This window comes from Schistocerca piceifrons, chromosome 2 (genome assembly GCF_021461385.2).
Source record: "Schistocerca piceifrons isolate TAMUIC-IGC-003096 chromosome 2, iqSchPice1.1, whole genome shotgun sequence".
In the NCBI taxonomy this organism is placed as follows: Eukaryota; Metazoa; Arthropoda; class Insecta; order Orthoptera; family Acrididae; genus Schistocerca; species Schistocerca piceifrons.
Window position 1 is genome coordinate 962,343,989 of NC_060139.1, and position 20,559 is coordinate 962,364,547.

Below are 20,559 nucleotides of genomic sequence, written 5' to 3' on the forward strand. Positions count from 1 at the left end.
AAAGTAGTAAAGGAGTTTTGCCATATGGGGAGCAAAATAACTGATGATGGCCGAAGTAGAGAAGATATAAAATGTAGACTGGCAATGGAAAGGAAAGCGTTTCTGAAGAAGAGAAATTTGTTAACATCGAGTGTAGATTTAAGTGTCAGGTAGTCATTTCCGAAAGTATTTGTATGGAGTGTAGCCATGTATGGAAGTGAAACATGGACGATAAATAGTTTGGACAAGAAGAGAATAGAAGCTTTCGAAATGTGGTGCTACAGAAGAATGCTGAAGATTAGGTGGGTAGATCACATAACTAATGAGGAGGTATTGAATAGGATTGGAGAGAAGAGGAGTTTGTGGCACAACTTGACAAGAAGAAGGGACTGGTTGGTAGGACATGATCTAAGGCATCAAGGGATCACAAATTTAGCATTGGAGTGCAGCGTGGAGGGTAAAAATCGTAGAGGGAGACCAAGAGATGAATACACTAATCAGATTCAGAAGGATGTAGGTTGCAGTAAGCACTGGGAGATGAAGAAGCTTGCACAGGATAGAGTAGCATGGAGAGCTGCATCAAACCAGTCTCAGGACTGAAGACAACAACAACACCAACATGACACATTTAAATTATTAACATGTTACATGGACAGTTATATTCTTTTATCCTTAGTGGTACAAATGTAGATTACACTCGGTCTACTTGTACAAAACATGTTTACCATAACTGAATTAAACGCCTTTGATCAACGAGAAACAACATGCCAAAGTTACAACTGTTTCCTCAGTGTGATTTTTATTGCTACTTTGCCTCTGTTGTTAGCCAATTTTGAAAATTAAACTCATTGTTCTGGGGAGGGTGGGGGGCTTAAAATTTGTTGTTCAAATGAGACTGGCTTTGAAGCATTAATAGAAAATGGTATGTGAAAAAGAAGTATCAAATACACCCTGCTTTCATCTTTTCGTAAAGATAGATATCGTTTCGACTAATTTGTAGATTATTGGAAAATAGTAGGGGCAAAAAATTTTTATTCCTTATCATTGTGCAGTCAATCTGTTGCACTCTAAATTTCATTTTCATCATGTGTTCACACTTTAGATATACTAACCCAAAGTTTACATTGTTTTCAGGCCTGATTTTTGCGCCCAACTTTCATTCCAGTTGTACAGCTGGGTATGCTTTATGGAGCATAGTTTTTTAGCAAAATCTTCAATTTTGTGCTTTATTCATTCAGTACTGAAAAGTGCTATGAAAATGAAACTTTATATTTAAGAACCTTCTGTTGTCAGGTTACTACATGCCAAGTTTCAGGTTCGTCATAGCATTAGTTCAGGAGATGCAAGAAGCCAAACTTTGAAATTTTTTCGGGCGCCTATTTTTTTTGGCTGATTTACCTACAACTTTCTGACTCAATATGGTTCGTAAAATCCTTTTCATTATTATTCGTAAGAGAACGCATAAAGTTGTACAAGATGGCCAAATTTTATTTCTTTACAAAAACTATTGCCTGAGATATTACAGCTCAAAGTCGCAAAAAATTCACGCTGGCTCTGTGCGAGTCATATTCAGCCGTGAAATATTCAGCACAGGCGCGGGCTGAGCAGCGCGGTCCGTTCCGGTCCCGGTGGTGGCTCCGAGAGACAGGCACGCAGCGCAGGTAGACGGGTTACGCCGCAGGCTGCGGCGCCTCAATGTGCCAAGCAGGTTGCGCGCCTTCAGCAGTCTAAGGGTTAATTATTATAATGGAAAATCCAGGATGGAATGTAACAATATTATGAAAAGGGTAGTTGCTACTCACCATATAGCAGAGATAGTGAGTCACAGATAGGCACAACAAGATTGTCACAAAATAAGCGAGATGTGCTTGAGCTGCTGTAGGAAAGTTAGCTCTGGGGTTCTATGCAACTGTTGTGACAGACGGTTACATTGGCACGGGAAGTGGGGAAGCAAATGGGTTTCTTTGATGGTATTGCAGGTATTACAGAGTATGTTCAAGGAATAGGAAAATTAATGAACAGGAAGGGAAGGTTAGAGATCTTACGGTTGAACTCGATAGTGCTAGGTAGAAACTTCTGAGGTTAAGGGGGGAGTAGGGTGAAAACAGGTGGGAAGCGGTAGCAAGGAACAGCGGTCACAGAAAGTGAACAGTATCTGACAGTTTCATCATAGGCGCAAGTAATATATTTGCCTTGTTGCCTCAGTTAACTAGGGGGGAGGCTCAGGTAGATGGAAGTGGAGTTCGTACTCGACAGACTTTTACCAGGAAACAAACTGTTTCAAAAAAAGTAAAAAGTAGGAGAAAAGTTCTGTTATGTACTAGCAATGGAAGAGGCCAGTGCACCGTCTCAACCAAATGGAGAATGTAGGATCAGTGTCCAAGAGTTTTACAAAGCAGGATCATGTTGTGATAGTGGGTGAAGTGAGAAACAGTATTGACAGAGATCAGGGCTACAATATTGAGAGTGACCTAGTAAAAATAACATCTGCAACAAATCATACAAATGTTGGATTGGTTCCTGCTGTCATCCTGGTTTGATCAACCCCAACTGAACAGCTCTGTAATGAGGGCACATATGGGGCTAGATCAGGTGCTTCAGGCGGCTACTTTGTCAGGCGTATGTTTGGCTCCTGTTGGTGGTATTGGTAGGTGGAACTTCACAAGACATGGCCTGCATCTCAGTAGGAAAGGGAAAGGTAAATTGGCTGGGATGAAAGCAAAATATTTAAGGGGGGCACTGAAACTCACGGGGGTACCTCTTCTTTAGGCTAAGATCAGTGTCCCATGATTCAACATTGAATGAAGTTAAGCTTAATGAGAAGCTCAGGCAGGCAGGCAGGTACAAAAGATGTTAAAATACCACAAGATTCTCAAAACGTACAGTGAAAAATAATGTTAGTATATTGCATCGGAAGATAAAGAGATTAAAAAGTAGTGTCAGGTAGACTGTCAGAGACAGAGCACCTTGGGTTCCTGCCGCTAATAAGGTGAGTACAATGTTCGTTTGTTAAATATTTTTACGAGCTTCAAACAGGAAAACTGCAGTAATGGATATGAACTGTGATCTCTGTGTACAGATGTGAGCTGAGTTGGTGACCCTTCGCTCACAGCTCCAGGCTGTGTTGGCTTCCGTCACACAGCTTGAGGCTGCTGCCAAGGGGAATCACTGTGGGGGTTCGGACATGGGGATGCTAGGGATGTCGAGCACGTCCCAAATGTCCCCGATCGCCCCACTGCTGTGGCCACCCCAGGTACTGCCTGCACTGAGGTTGATCCCTCACCTGTGGTCGAGTGGGAGATCATTCCAAAGTCTGGCAGGCAGTGAAAAACTCTACAAGGGGCTGATCGTAGGGCTTCCCCAGTTTGTTTGCCAAACAGGTTTTGGGCGTTACCTGTGGCCTGTGGCTGATGATGTCTCTGAGCTGGATGCAGTCATTCACCCTTTTCCAGAGGAAGCTTCTCGGCCCACAAGGTCTTGGCATTCACTGAGGGTCGGTTTGCTGGTAGTTGTGAACTCCAACGTTAGGCGTGTAATGAGGCCCCTTAGGAACACAGTTGCCAAGGAGGGGAAGGAAGCAAGTGTGCAGTCAGTGTGCGTACCGGGGGGGAGTCAGTCCGGATGTGGAAAGGGTGCTTTGGATGCCATGAAGAGTACAGGGTGCAGCCAACTGCAGGTGGCGACTCATATTGGTACCAGTGATGTGTGTTGCTTTGGATCGGAGGAGATTCTCTCTGGTTTCAGGCAGCTAGCGTAAATGGTAAAGACCGCCAGTCGTGCTTCGGAGATTAAGGCAGAGCTCACCATCTGCAGCATCGTCGATAGAAACGACTGTGGTCCTTTGGTGCAGAGCCGAGTGGAGGGTCTGAATCAGAAGCTCAGGCAGTTCGGTGACTATGTAGGCTGCAGATTCCTTGACTGACGCCATTGGGTCGTGGGTTTTTGGGTTCTGCTTCATAGGTCAGGAGTCCCACTATACACAGGAGGCGGCTACATGGGTAGCAGGGTGTGGAAGGGACAGGGCGGTTTTTTTTAGGTTAGAGGGTCTCAGGGAACCACAGAAAGGGCATCCATCTAAAAGGGGGCAGGTAAAACACAGTAAGTTAGTTGTAGAAACGATCGGTGTTGTAGTTGTAAATTGTTGTAGCTGTGTTGGGAAAAGAACCAGAGCTCCAAGCCCGAATAGAAAGCACTGAAGCTCAAATAGTTATAGGTACAGAAAGCGGGCTAAAGTCGGAAATAAGTTCAGCTGAAATGTTTTCAAATGATGTAACAGTACTCAAAAAGGATAGATTAAATGCAGTTGGTGGTGGAGTATTTATTGCTGCCAGAAGTAGTTTGCCTTGTAGTGAAATTGATGTTGATAGTTCCTGTGAAATAGTATGGGTAGACGTTATACTTGACAAACACACAAAACTATTAATTGGATTGTTTTACCGACTCCCGGACTCTGAAGATATAGTTGCTGAACAGTTCAAAGAAAACTTCTGTCTAATTTCAAATAGGCATCCAACTCATACAATTATAGTCAGTGGTGACTTCAATCTACCTTTGATATGCTGGAAAAATTATACATTTTAAAGCCAGTGGCAGGCATAAGGCGTCATCCGAAATTGTACTGAATGTGTACTCAGTAAATTATTTTGAACAATTTGTTCATGGGCCCACTCGAAGCGTAAATGGTTGCAAAAGTATACTTGACGTCTTAGGAACAAATAATCCTGGACAAATAGTGATGTACTGTGACAAATACAGGGATATAGTGACCACAAGGCAGTTGCTGCAGAATAACATAACACCTACAACCATCAAAAAGGAATGCAAGGTATATCTATTTAAAGAAGCTGATAAAAATGCTCTTAACACCTTTTTAAGAGACAGTCTTCACTCCTTCCGATCTGATCATGTAAGTGAAGAAAAGTTGTGGAATGATTTCAAAGAGAGAGTATCGACAGCAATTGAGAGATACATACCAAATAAATGATTAAGTGATGGTACTGATCCCCCATGGTATACAAAACGGGTCAGATTGCTGCTGCAGAAGCAGCAAAAAAGCATGCCAAATTTAAAAGAATGCAAAATCCCAAAGACTGGCAAAGTTTTGCAGAAGTTCGATGTATAGTGCGTACTTCAATGCAAGATGCTTATAATAATTTCCACAACAAAACTCTGTCTTGGAATCTGGGAGAAAATCCAAAGAGATTCTGGTCATACATAAAGCACACCAGTGGCAAGATGCAATCAATACCTTCACTGTGCGGTAACAATGGTGAAGTCATTGATGACAGTGCCACTAAAGCAGAGTTATTAAACACGGTTTTCCGAAACTCCTTCACCAAAGAAGATGAAATAAATATTCCAGAATTCCAATCAAGAACAACTGCCAAGACGAGAAACTTAGAAGTACATATCCTCAGAATACCAAAGCAGCTTAAATCACTTGATAAATGTAAGGCCTCCAGTACAGATTGTATACCAGTCAGGTTCCTTTCAGAGCATGCTAATACAATAGTTCCATATTTAGCAATTATATACAACTGCTCGCTCACAGAAAGATCCCTACCTAAAGACTGGAAGATTGCTCAAGTCATACCAATACACAAAAAAGGAAGTAGGAGTAATCAGCTGAATTACAGGCCCATATCACTAATGTCAATTTGCAGTAGGGTTTTGGAATGTATACTCTATTCGAACATTATGAAATACCTCGAAGAAAACGATTTATTGACACGTAGTCAGTATGTATTCAGAAAATATCTTTCTTGCGAAACCCAACTAGATCTTTATATTCGTGAAGTAATGACTGCTATTGACAGGGGATGTCAAATTGATTCCATATTTTTAGATTTCCAGAAGGCTTTCGACACTGTTTCTCACAAGCGTCTTCTAACCAAACTGCGTGCCTATGGAGTATCGCCTCAGTTGTGCGACTGGATTCGTGATTTCCTGTCAGGAAGATCACAGCTCGTAGTAATCGATGGGAAGTCATCAAGTGAAACAGAAGTAATATCCGGCATTCCCCAAGGAAGTGTTATAGGTCTTCTATTGTTCCTGATCTATATTAACGACACAGGAGACAATCTGAGTAGGCCTCATAGATGGTTTGCAGATGATGCTGTCATTTACCATCTTGTAAAGTCATCAGATGACCAAAAACCAAATTGCAAAATGATTTAGATGAGATATTGGTATTGCACGAAAAGTGGCAATTGACCCTGAATAAAAAAAAGTGTGAAGTTATTCACATGAGTACTAAAAGAAATCCGCTAAATTACGATTATGCGATAAGTCACACAAATCTGAAGCTGTAAATTCAACTGAATACTTAGGGATTACTGTTACAAATAACCTAAATTGGGATGATCGCATAGATAACGTTGTGGGTAGAGTAAACCAAAGACTGTGATTCATGGGCAGAATACTTAGAAGCTGCAACAGGTCTACTAAAGAGACTGCTTACACCACGCTTGTCCACCCTATTCTGGAGTATTGTTTAGCGGTATGGGATCCACATCAGGTGGGACTGACGGATGACTTTGAAAAGTACAAAGAAGGGCAGCTCATTTTGTATTATTGTGAAATAGGGGAGATAGTGCCACAGACATGATAAGTGAATTGGAGTGGCAATCATTAAAACAAAGGTGTTTTTCGTTGCGGCGGGATCGTCCCATGAAATTTCAATCACTAGTTTTCTACTCAGATTGCGAAAACATTCTGTAGGCACCCCTCCTACATAGGGAGAAATGATCATCGCGATAAAATAAGAGAAATCATGGCTCGCCCTGAAAAATTTAATTGCTCATTTTTCCTGCACCACTCCATTCCAGAGTGGAATGCTAGAGAGACAGCTTGAAGGTGGTTTATTAAACCCTCCGGTAGGAACTTTATTGTGAATAGTGGAGTAATCATGTAGATGCAAATGAGCTTCTTATTTGTTTAGAAGATTTAGAAACTGAAAGCAGAATAGATATACTACGCGTGTCTGAACTTGATGTAGTGACAGATATGGAAAAGGCAAATGTAGGCTTTCAACACATGCGAGCAGTGACACTATGATAGAGGAGGAGTTGCCATATATGTTAAAATTTATCATAGTTTGAAAAGTTTGGAAACTAAAAAATTGTGTGTGAAGCAATATATAGAAGCATGTGCGTGTGAGCTTAAGTTAAATAATGGTACTAATAACTGTGTGTAGGTCTCCATTGAGAAATTTTCAGCTATTTTTGAAGAACTTGGATCCTTGTGCTATCTGTCAGACAGAGGGAAGGAAATTATTGCTTGTCAGGAAGTCAATGTAGATTTCCTGAAAGAGTCAGATAGAAAGCTTGGACTTTGAAGTGTTACTGACTTCTTTCAATTTGACGTCAGTTATTGATTTTCCTACTCGGGTGGTACAGGAAAGCAGCACATTGATATAGTGTATTTATAGACCAAGATAAATTTGATGAAATAATAACTTTTTTGTTAAGAATGGTCTGTCTGATGATGGTGATCCACTGCTAGTACAGTATATGCCATAGCTCCATACAGTAATAAAAACAATCCTCCAAAATAATGCGTTTAATTAACAATTTAACAGTTGCAAATTTTAGGGGAAGCTTGCAGCTTTTAGACTGGGTTGAGGTGTACAGGGAATGTGAAGCTAATTTAAAATTTAACCTATTTCATGATACCTCTGCGAGTAATTTGAAAATAGCTTTCCTATGAAAACAGTGAAATGTAATTGTAAGAAACCATCTAAAAAGCCATGCCTTACTACAGGAATAAAATATCTTGTAAACAGAAAAGTGAAATGTATCTCACAGCTAGGAGGAATAATGATCTACAAGCAGTAAAACATTATAAAAATTTCTGCACTGTATTAAGAAAAGTTAAGTCCAGAAGTATGTGCATTATGTCTGAGATTAGCACCTCTGATAATAAAATTGAAACAATTAGGTATATTGTTAAATGGAAAACAGGACAACTAAGATCACAGGAAGACTGTATTCTATCAAACTCAAATGAAAAGTTTGTTAACAAAAAGTCACAAGTAGAAAGCATTTCAATAATAATTTTTTAAGTGTTGTAGAGAAAATAGGATCCAGCATATTCGTTAGAAAATGCAAAGTAGTATATGAAAGAGGCAATACCTATGCAATCTGATAAATTTGAAATTCAATCCATGTCTCGTACTGAAATTAGGAAAATAATAAATTCACTCAAAAGTAAAAGCTCGTATTGAATTGATGGCATTTCCAACAGAGTATTAAAAACTTGTTCCCAACAGATAGGTAGGATTCTCAGCCATATATGAGGGCTGTTCAACAAGTATGTTGACTTTCAATTTGATTCTGTAGATTTTTTTTTTTGTTATGTCGGTACTCACGTCTTGAACATATGTTCGCAGTTTCAAGTGTACAGAGTTTATTTTTGACAGAGAAGTTAGACGTCTTTTAGTGTGCTTGGTGATTTTAGATTACACAGGCCAATGATGGCAAAACTTTTTTGCTGAAAATACCTTATTTGTATGGTTTTTAGGGTGGGAAATCCAAATATGATACATAAAAAACTGGATCACCCACCATTTCTTCACATTTTACCATTAAATTTATTAAATTAACCGATTTTTTAAAAGAATTTAACAGCTTTTATATAGTTAAAATAATTTAAAAAGTAGGTGTAATGAATGTAGATGATGTTGGTAGCACTGCTGAAAACATTTGGTGGCAAAAAAGGTAGATTCTATTTTTTTCTTAACAGATGGTGTTTTGTTTACTGTCAACCTAATCTCACTTTCCCATTTCCTATACGAGGGCTCAGTATTGTGTCTAATTGTGATTGTGAAAACTCTGCTGGCTGTTTTTATTGTATTTGTGGTGAATTTGTGATTAAAAAAACCAAAGAAACGTTACAAAATTTGTGAAAAAGGTTTTTCTATCATACTTTGGCTCTAAACTTGGTGATAAAGATAAATCTTCGGCACCACATAAGGTATGTTACGTGTGTGTTGAAGATCTGAGAAAATGGTCCAAAAAGGAGAAAAAGAGCTGTTCCTATGATGTGGAGGGAGCCAAGAAATCATTCCGATGATTGCTACTTTTGCAGTGTTGATATTACTGGTCATAATTCGAGAAACAAGATGATGATAAGCTACACTAACCTTCCGTCCGCCATCTGACCAGTAGGGCATGGTGTAGATTTGCCGGTTCCTTAACCACCAGATTTAAATTCTATTCCAACAAAAGTATTTTCTTATATACAATCTGATTAAATGAACCAGATGATGATGAAGTCCATTGTAATGCAGAAAGTGTAGAGCCCAAGTTGTTTACGCAGACCGACCTTAACGATTTGGTTAGGGATCTGGGCTTAACGAAAGAAAAAGCTGAATTGCTTGGCTCTACATTAAAAGAAAAGAACTTATTGGCAGTTGGCACCAGCATATACATGTATAGAAAGAGAGAGAGAGAGCAGCAATTTTCCAAGTTTTTTCAACTAGAAGGTGATTTAGTGTACTGCTCAGACATCCGTGGTCTGATGAATGAGTTTGGTATTGAATACAATACGAAAGACTGGAGGCTGTTTATTGACTCATCCAAAACTAGTTTAAAGGCTGTTTTATTGCACAATGGTAACATGTATGCACCTATACCTGTTGGACATTCTATACATATGAAAGAAAGCTATGAAAGCCTAGAAATAGTGCTAAATAAAATAGGCTTTTCTGCTCATGGTTAGATGATATGTGGTGATATAAAAGTAACATGCATGCTCCTTGTTCAGCAAGGTGGCTTTACCAAATTTCCATGTTTCTTTTGTGAATGGGACTGTAGGCCTAGGGATCAACACTGGTGCAGAAAGAATTGGCCTGTGAGGGAGTCCTTAAAACCTGGTGAGAAGAACATTCTTCGCAAAAACCTTGTAGATCAGAAAAACGTACTCCTACTACCTCTACATATAAAGTTAGGCCTAATGAAACAGTTTGTAAAGGCTTTGCCTAAAGATGGACCATGTTTTAAGTACAGTATCTCTGACAAATGTTTCCACACCTTTCAGAAGCTAAACTGAAAGAAGGCATCTTTGTTGGACCTGACTTTAGAAAATTGCTGTTTGATGCTAACTCTGAATCCACAATGACCTTAAATGAGAAAGAAGCATGGGTATCATTCAAGCAAGTTGTTACAAAGTTCTTAGGATATGAAAAAGACCCAGAATATGTATCTATTATAGCTACAATGTTAAAAAAGTTTAAAACTTTAGGATGTTTGATGAGCCTGAAAGGTCACTTTTTGAACAGTCACCATGATTACTTCCCAGACAATATGGGAGATGTTAGTGAGGAGCAAGGAGAGCGTTTTCACTAGGACATTAAAGTGATGTAAAAACGTTACCAGGGCTGCTGGAACACCAACATGATGGGGGACTACTGTTGGTCACTTCACCGAGAAGTTCAGCAAGCATCTCATTGTAGAAAAATCCACACAAGAAGCTTCAAAGAAAAAAGAGAGAGAGAATACAAATCAATTCCAGCTGACAAGTGAAACCTCTATTAACACACATCATTGTTTTAAGTAGCTTACTGTAAATGCAAACCATGCTTATGTTGTAACAAAATGTTTCATTAATATCCCCATTTACCGTATAGCATACGATTTTTATACTATATAATAAAAAGCATATTGCTCAAAAACTATGCGTGATACAAAGAAACTAATGCTAGATTTGGATTCAGCTCATAAAAATCTATAAAGATCAGCTAAAGTTTTTTTAAAAAATCTTTTGTTGGCCTGTGGTGTTATAAAAGTGGAGCAAAGAATTTGCATCAAATTTTACAACGGTGAGACTGCTCTGAGAGAGAGAGAGAGAGAGAGAGAGAGAGAGAGAGAGAGAGAGAGAGAGAGGAGAGAGGTTTACAAGTGGTACAACATCTTCAAAGATGGCTGAGAAGATGCTAATGATGAACCTCGCACTGGATGCCCCAGCACATCAACAACAGATGATAACATTAAAGCTTTGAAGAAAATTGTTTTTGAAAATCATTGAATTACCGTAAGAGAAGTTGCTGAGGATGTTAGAATATCGGTTGGCTGCTTCTTCTTCGGCACTACAGCCCTTGGTGGGCCTTGGCCTCCTCAACAATCTTCCTCCATATCTTCCTGTTCTCAGCTTTTTTCTTTCATCCATGGATGAAGGCTATGTCAGCCAGCACATTGTCCATCCATCTAGCTCTTGGCTGCCATTCCTTTTGGTGGAATACAGTCTGTCATTCATTATTCATTTGGGCATCCTGTCATCCGTCATCCTCTCCATATGCCCTAACTAATGTATTCTTTGAGATTTGATAAATTTCACTTTATCTTCCCCTTGTATAAGCTCTTGTATTTCATGGTTGTATCTCACTCTCCACCCTTCTGCCTCTCTCACAGGCCCATAGTTTTTTTGTAAGATTTTCTGTTCAAATGCCCTTAGGCTGTTACTGTCTGCTTCTGTCCTTGTCAATGTTTCTGATTCATATGTGCCAACAGGTCGCACAAGGGAATAATATATTCTCAGTTAAGTTGCTCTTGTAATTAGTGTTCTTGAGTATCTTTAGGTTTGCATAATAGGCTATGTTTCGTGCTTGTATCCTTTCTCTAATACATTGTCTCATACTATTATCATTGTTTAGGACGACACCTAAATAATGGAAGCATCTAACAGCTTTGAAGCATTTATCAGAGATCTTCAGGTCCTGTGGTGTTCTTCTAGCTTCAGAATTGGACATAACCATATATTTTGTCTTGCTTTCATTTACAGGAAGTCTGATTCTTCTTCCTTCTGCTTCCATTTGTCCATATATTTCTTTAAGCTATGTTGCATCCCTTTTCACAATGGCAATATTGTCTGCATTATTGGTCAGCTCGTGTCGTGCAATTTTTTTGTATGTTTTGGGCATGAGACATGTGTCGGCAAAAGTTTGTTCCAGAACATCTCAATTTTGATCAGAAGAACCGTCACATGAGCATCACTTAAGAGCTCTTGAATGACATCAATGATGATCGTGATTTGCTCAAAATGGTCATAACTGGTGACGAAACATGGGTTTATGGTTATGACGCTGAAACCAGAACCCAATTGTCCCAATGGAAGCATCCCAAAGAACCAAGACCAAAAAATGTCAAAGTTTTGCTCACTGTTGGTTCTCTCTCTCTCTCTCTCTCTCTCTCTCTCTCTCTCTCTCTGTCTGTCTGTCTGTCTGTCTGTCTGTCTGTCTGTCTCTCTCTCTCTCTCTCTCTCTCTCTCTCTCTCTCTCTCTCTCTCCCTCCCCCCCCCCCCTTTCTCCTTCTCCTTCTCTCCCCCCCCCCTCCCCCCCCCCCCCCAGTTATTGTGGCATAGTGCATCATGAATTTTTGCCTCAAGGTTGTACAGTCAATAAGGAGTATTACCTTCATGTTAAGTTCCATTTGTGAGGAGCAATACGCAAAAAAGTCCGAAATTGTGGAAAAACAATTCATGACTTCTGCATCACAACAATGCACCTGTTCATTCATCATTGCTTGTCAGAGATGTTTTGGCCAAAAACAACACGACAATCATGCCTCAGCCACTATATTCACCGAATTTGGCCCCCTGCGATTTTTTCCTGTTCCCATATGAAGGGACGAAAATTTTCAGTGATTGAGGAAGTAAAAACTGCATCGCTGGAAGTACTCAAGGCTGTACCAAAAAGTGCTTAGGAGAAGTGCTTCGAGGATTGGAAGAAACGTTGTATTGTATCTTAGGGGGATTACTTTGAAGGGGACAATATGAATATTGATGAATAAATAAATATTTTTTCATAAAAATATAAAGTCACCTTTACTTTTTGAACACACCTAGTATATAGTAGCGCACTGAAACAGGTCATTTTTCCAGACGGACTCAAATGTGCTGTTGTTAAACCATTGCATAAAAAGGGGATACGTCTGATGCTAACAATTACCACCCAATCTCACTTCTGACAGCTTTATCCAGAATTCTTGAAAAAGTAATGTATTCAAGAATAGCATTTGTAAAAATGAAGTACTAACAAAATGTCAGTTTGATTTTCAGAAAGGCTTTTCAACAGAAAATGCTGTATATGCTATCACTGATAAAATATTAAATGCTCTGAATAACCGAACATCACCCATTGGAATATTTTGTGATCTCTCAAAGGCTTTTGACTGTGTGAATCATGAAATTCGTATAGATAAGTGTAAGTATTGTGGTATGAATGAGATAATGCACAAATGGATTAATTCATATTTAACTGGAAGAATGCAGCAGGTTGAAATTAACAGTATAGATAGTCTGCAAAAATCAGCAGAGGCCTCTAACTTCGGAGGTGTCAAGAATGATGTCCCACAGGGTTCACTCTTGGGTCTCTTATTGGTCTTAATATGTATTAATGGTTTGCCACTTTATATTCTTGACAATACAAAGCTAGTTCTTCTTGCAGATGATAAAAGTGTAGTAATCACACCCAACAAACAGGACTCAGCTGAGGGAGTTGTAAATAATATCTTTCAGAAAATTATTAAATGGTTCTCTGCAAATGGACTCTCACTAAATTTTGAGGAAACCCAGTACATACTAATCTGTACAGTAAGTGAAAAGAAGTCTCTTGCTAAGGGAGAATATTCAAAATTTCTGGGTGTGTGCATTGATGAGAGATTGAATTGCAAGAAACACATTGATGATCTGCTGAAACTGTTAGGTTCACCTATTTATGCTATTAGGGTTATTGTACATTTTAGTGATAAACGATAGTAAATTAGCCTGCTATGCCCATTTTCAATCCCTGCTTTCATGTGGCATCATATTTTGGCCTAATTCATCATTAAGAGAAAAAGTATTCATTGCACAAAAGCACATAATCAGAATAATAGCTGAAGCCCACCTAAGATCACCTTGCAGACACTTATTTAAGGAGCTCAGGATATTCACAGTACCTTCGCAATACAGATGTATTCACTTATGAAATCTGTTATTAATAACCCATCCCAATTAAAAAGTAATAGTGAAATTCATAGCAACAACACTAGAAGAAAGGATGATCTTCACAGTTCTGGGTTAAATCTGACTTTGGTACAGAAAGGGGTGAATTGTGCTGTTACAGAAATCATTAGTCATTTGCCAAATAGCATTAAAAGTCAGACAGACAGCCAACCAACATTTAAAAACAAATTAAAAGAATTTCTGAATGACAACTCCTACTTAGTAGATGAACTTTTAGATATGAGGTAGTAATGGTAAATTTAAAAAAAAATTACATTGTTGAAAGAAAACTTATGTTAAACTGACGTGTTCCACATCATTATGTTACGTAATGTATTCATGATTTATGGAACAAGCGTTAATGTAATGTAAGCTTTCAGCCAACAAGGCTTTGTAAAAAAAAAAAAAAAAAACACAGAGAGAGAGAGAGAGAGAGAGAGAGTGTGAGTTGTCTATTTCTGATTTCTAACAAAGGCCTTGTTGACCAAAAGCTTATTTTGTGACTGTTTTTTGTTGTTGTGCCTATCTGCAACCCAGCACCTCCACTATATGGCGAGTAGCAACTATCCTTTTCATAATATAATTACATCTAATTATTATGTGTTTTTTGTAGTTGCATGTGTGAGAATATTTTTCGCACTTTTTTTTTTTTTTTTTTTTTTTTTTTTCAAGTTTTGAGAGGGTGGGGTGGTGGGGGGAAAGGGGGGTGGGGGGAGTGCTGAGAATGATGTCAAACTTGAATGGAATATTATCAAAGAAGGGGGAAACATTCCGGAAAAAAAATGGAAAATTTTACCACCCAATGTTTGTGCCAGCATCTTAACATGAATGGGCTCGTCTACAAATGTCAGGTGAATCACAATACAACAGTTGTATGTTGCACATTGAACCAAATGTATTGGGCAATGTGCATGACTGCACAAGTTTGGATTTCAACAGTAGCGGCACTGTTCGGTAGGTAAACCTATCCACCATGACGAGTTTGTACCACATTGGATGAGGAAAATCAGTTTTTAATTGTTCTGAGGCCAAAATCCACACAAAAAGCAACAATGAAATTGTGTTTTGTTGTGAGACTGGTGCAAGACATGTTCAGTATGCTGTCCACAGTTTTCTTTCACAATTTGAAATAGAGAAACAGCATATTCCATAAAAAATTGCGGTGTCTCGGAGATCACATTCAGAATGCTTTGGCCAGAGTGGCCGTGCAGTTCTAGGCGCTACAGTTTGGAGCTGAGCGACCGCTACAGTTGCAGGTTCGAATCCTGCCTCGGGCATGGATGTGTGTGATGTCCTTAGCTTAGCTAGGTTTAATTAGTTCTAAGTTCTAGGCTGCTGATGACCTCAGAAATTAAGTCGCATAGTGCTCAGAACCATTTGAACCATTAGAATGCTTTACACAACGTGTGTCTCCAGTTCAGAAACATTTATAATCCAAGCACAGAATCTTTCAGATAACCTTACTTCCAGAAGTCACATGGATTACGACGAGCTAATCTGGACAGCCAGGCTACAGGGAAATGATGGCTGATAATTATCACATTTCCAGATTGTCTCTGCTCTGGGTACGCAACGTGTGGAGCAGCGCCATCTTACATAAAAATGATCCTACATACAACCACGCTGTTGAAGGTTTGGTATGACGTTGGTGTGTAAAAGACCATCATAGTGTCTACCAGTGACGGTACGGGTAACAGAATGTGCAGGATCCATCTCCTCAAAAAAATCCAGCCCTACGATAAATGATGCTCTCAAATCACACCACACAGCTAATTTTCAGAATGGAATGATACTGGTTGATGTGGGAGTGGATTTTTCACTGCCCATATTCTGCAATTCTTTATATTGATATGTTAGTGTCCTTATTCATACCTGTAGTGTCTGGGATTTCTGCAGAGCCATGGGCTCACAGTCACCGTTCTTGTAAAAGAGATTTATGTATAGCAAATGATCCTGCATCTAGACAGTCATGCTGAGCATCTTCGATGCAAACTGAGGAACAACCGTGTGCACTGCATCTTCTATTTTGCTTATTCCTCTCTCGCTCTCGCGCGCGCTCTCTCTCCCCCATGTGTTTCTTTCTTTGCCGATTCTGCAGGTAACCTCCTAAATCCATATGATTTTCAACATTCTTCTTATCTCAAATGCTTCAGTTATCTTCAGTTCTGGTTTTTATTATTCACTACCATCCAATGCAGTGCTCCAGACATATATTCTCAGAAATTTCTTCCACAAATTAAGGCCTATGTTTGATAACAGCAGACTTATCTTGCCAGGAATGCCCTCTTTGCCTATGCTGGTCAACGTTTTTATGTCCTCCTTGCTGCCTGTGCTAGTCAACTTTTCACATACTCCTTGCTTCATCAGTCACGGATTATTTTGCTTCCAAGGTAGCAGAATTCCTTAACTTCATCTACTTCGTGATAACAGATTTTGATGCCAAGTTTCTCACTATTCTCACCTCTGCTCCATCTCATTACCTTTATCTTTTTCTGGTTTACACTCAATTCCGATTCTGTACTTATTAGGCTCTTCATTCCATTCAGCAGATTCTTTAATTCTTTACATTCACTGAGGATTGCAATATAATCATTGAATCTTATCATTGATGTCCCTTCACCTTGAATTTTGATCCAACTTTTGAACCTTTCTTTTATTTCAATCAATGGTTCTTCGATGCTCTGATTCATTAGTAGGGTGAAAGACTACATCCCTGTCTTACACGATTTTTAAGCTTAGCACTTCGTTTTTGGCTTCCAGTCTTATTGTCTCTTTTTACTTACTGTGCACATTGTATATTAATCATCTTTCACTACAGATTACTTGTATTTTCTCAGAATTTCAAACATCTTGCTCCATTTTACATTGTCAAGTGCTTTATCTACTTAGACGAATCCTATAAGCATGTCTTGATTTTTCTTCAATCTTGCTCCTGTTATCAAGTGCAAAGTGGGCCTCTCTGGTGCCTTTATTTTTCCTAAAGCTAAACTAATTGTCACCTAACTGATCCCAAACTTTCTTTTCCATTCATCTCTGTATTATTCTTGTCAATGGCTAGGATGGATGAGCTGTTACGCTGATTGTGGGATAGTCTTTGCACTTGTCTGCTCTTGTTATTTTTGGCATTGTGTGGATGAAAATTTTCTGAAAGTCTGGTGGTATGTTGCCATTCTCATCGATTCTACACATCAGCTTGAATAGTCATTTGATTGCCAGTTCCTACACTGATTTTAGAAATTCTAATGTGGGATGCTGTGTACCCCTTCTGCCTTATTTGATCTCAAACCTTCCAGAGCTCTTAAATTCTGAGTCTATTACTGAACCTCCTATATCATTAATATCGACTCAAATTTCTTCTTCTGTCATGTCATCAGGCAAAGTCCTTCCCCCTCACACAATGTTGGGAAGGGGGGGGGGGGGGGGGGGAGATCACAACACGAAGAAGCACTTGTGTGACATAAATGAAAGCTGGTAAGCATGTTTCTAAATCTGAAAATTAAGTTTATTCAAATTTCACACCAATCGCTGAACTACTATGAGGGAAGACCATTGTGTATGGCTGTGGCACATCATACAGCACCTGCAGCAGCAATTAAAGCAGCAGTTGACACCACGGGCATACAACAAACTGTTAAGTCAGTTGTTTCAAGGACAGTTCTCAGCCAGATGCCATGTAGTGTGCATTCCACTGACCCTATACCTCCACCATTTGTGACCCCATTAGTATCAAGCGAGAGCTCACTGGAGATCTGTTGGGTTTTCCTATGGACGCTTGTTCTGCATCAGTGCCAGTGATGGCAGTGTGTTGGTTAGCAGGAGGTCAGTTGAGGGCCTGCAACCAACCTATCTTCAAACTACATACACTGGACCTCCACCTAGAGTTATGGTCTGGGGTGTGATTTCGAATGACAGCAGGATCATGTTAGTGGTTATTGCAGACTGAAGGTTTGTAGGTCAGTCTGGTGATTTGATCTGTTGTGCTGCCATTGATGAACAGCATTCCAGGGTGTGTTTTGCAACAGGATAACGCTTGACCACATATGCTGTTGTAAACCAACATGCTCTACAGGGTGTAGACGTGTTACCTTGGCCTGCTTGATCACCAGATCTATCTCCAGCCTCATCCACAAACAGCAGTAACAGTCCCCTTATTGACTGACAGAGTGCAACAGGCATGTAACTCCATCCCACAAACTGAAAACCCGATACATGTACAACACAATGCATGCATGTTTGCATTCAACATTCAGACGGGTTCCCTGGTTATAAACGTACCAAATTTCACGTTTGCAATGGCTTATCTCGTGCTTACATTAATCTGTGATCTTGAAATGTTAATCACTTAAATATGTTACCTAGATAAACGTATTCCCAAAATTTCGTTACTCTACATTAATTATTTTTTGATGCTGTGATTTCTTTCAGTCAATGTAATCTTTCCACCCATCCTCTTTTTCCTCTGTGTTTGATAGTGGAATTCACATTGCACTCTTAATGGTACCACCTTTGCTTTTAATTTCACCTAAGGTTGTTTTGATGTCTCTATATGCTGAGTAATTCGTCCCAATGATAATTTTTTTCCGATTCCTTCGCATCTTCCCTGCAGGCATTTCGCCTTGTCTTAATTTCTTTTTTGATTCTTCACATCTTTCCAGCAGCCATTTCACCTTGGCTGCCCTGTGCTTACTATTTATTTCACTCCTGGTTTATATTGTTGTATTCTTGTCTTTCCGTGAACACTTCTGAACTTCCTTCTTTCATCAATCAGTTGAAGTATTTCTTTCATTACCCAAGGTTTCTTCGCAGCTAACTTCCTCATGCCAGTGTTTGTTCAGCATCTGTGATTGCCCTTTTTAGAGATATCCACTCATCTTCAACTGAACTGCCTACTCTCATGTTCTTTATCGCATGTCTCACCATTCGTCAATACTTCTGTACCCCACTTCCTTCCACATTGATTCCTCCATACTATTCTCTTGAACTTCAGTCTACTCTTCATCACAACTAAATTATGAACCAAGTACGTATCTCATTCTGAGTATGCCTTACAATCTGATATCTGATTTTGGAATGTATGTTTGACGAGGGTGTAATCCAACAGGAACCTTCCTGTATCTCCATATCTTTTCTATTTATCTCTTTATACCACCTCCTCTAGCGATTCTCGAACAGAATATTCACCATTACCACCTGAAACTTACTACAGAACTCAGTCTTTCTGTTCTCTCATTCCTACTGCCAAACTCGAATTATCCTGTAACCCTTTCTTGTATTCCTTCCCCTACAACCGAATCGACCTTTCTTTATATGTTGAATTATCTGTTCAGTACCCTCATTCTCTCTCTCTCTTTCTTGCCGCCGCTGCTGCTGCTTGTAACGTTAGCGTGATGTATATCAGAACAGTGATCGTCAACATTTTGTTTGCTGTTGAAACTGATGGAACAACCCCTATCACTGAACTGTTCACGGTAACTCACCTTCTGCCACACCTTCCTATTCATAATGAATCTTACTTCTCTTATGCCATTTTATGCTCCTGTGGATATTGTCTTATGTTTGTCTGACCAAAAAACCTTATTATCTTACCCCCCACTACACCTAGATTGAGCCTTTCCAGTTTTTCTAGCATTTTTACCATGTTCAAACTTGTGACATTTCATACCCCAACTCTCAGAATGTTATCCCTCCACTGGTTATTCCATCTTTTTTGTCATGGTCACTTCCCCCTTGGCAGTCCGCTTCTGGAGATTGAATGCTCAACTGAACCAGAATCTTTTGCCAATGACTGCTCCGAACCTCTGTCTACTCCGAAGTGCTGTAACTAATATTTAAGATAGAACAAACAGTGAAAGATCCAGGATGGGATAATGACAACGTTATGAAAAGAATAGATTGCTACTTACCATATAGTAAAGATGTTGAGTTGAAGACAGGCACAAAGCCAACTAAACACGTAAGTTTTCGGCCAGAAGGCCTTCTTCTGAAATAACACACACACATACATATATTAAAATAGCTACAGTTGTATCAAGCCTCAGCATTTTTACAGGTTTGTGCTATTTCATTTACATGCATTTCTTACATGATTTCAGGTGTTTACTGCAACAACACTTAATGACAATAACGAAATAAAAATATTACAATTTTCTGAATTAATCAAACTCTGGAGAAATGATCAACTTATCGACTTTGTTTCTGTTGATGAAGAGATAATAAAAGTTCAACAGCTTCAACAATCCAGGTTTGAGAGATTATAAGGCTATATTAAGTACTTTTGTAATGTTAAGACTAAAACAGGAAAAGTTAACACTTTGGAAGTCAGTTCAATTACTCACTTAATGTATGTCATTGAATACAATCTGATGCAGTACAATTTGGCACTAAATTTTCTTGTGTCCTGTGTTATATGAAGTGCTAATTATATAAGATTCAAAAAAATATTAAAGTAGGTGTTGTTTGTATATATGAAAAGTTCTAAGTTTAAGTTACACCATGGTTATGTGTTCACACTGAATTCCTTGCTCCCCCCCCCCCCCCCCCCCCCCCCACCCTGCCCCTCCCACCCCATCACTGCTTAGTGAAGTCAGTGCAATGTTTAAA

The 20,559-nt window shown here is 39.2% G+C and overlaps 1 protein-coding gene across 1 annotated transcript in view; it reads left to right on the forward strand.

Annotated features, from left to right (window-relative positions):
- The window catches only part of LOC124776022, a 290,423-nt gene that overhangs the window by 58,920 nt on the left and 210,944 nt on the right, over nucleotides 1-20,559 (forward strand). The window contains exon 5 of the mRNA XM_047250863.1: nucleotides 20,052-20,200. Coding sequence (XP_047106819.1) covers nucleotides 20,052-20,200 — 149 coding nt within the window. The remainder of the gene's footprint in view (nucleotides 1-20,051; nucleotides 20,201-20,559) is intronic.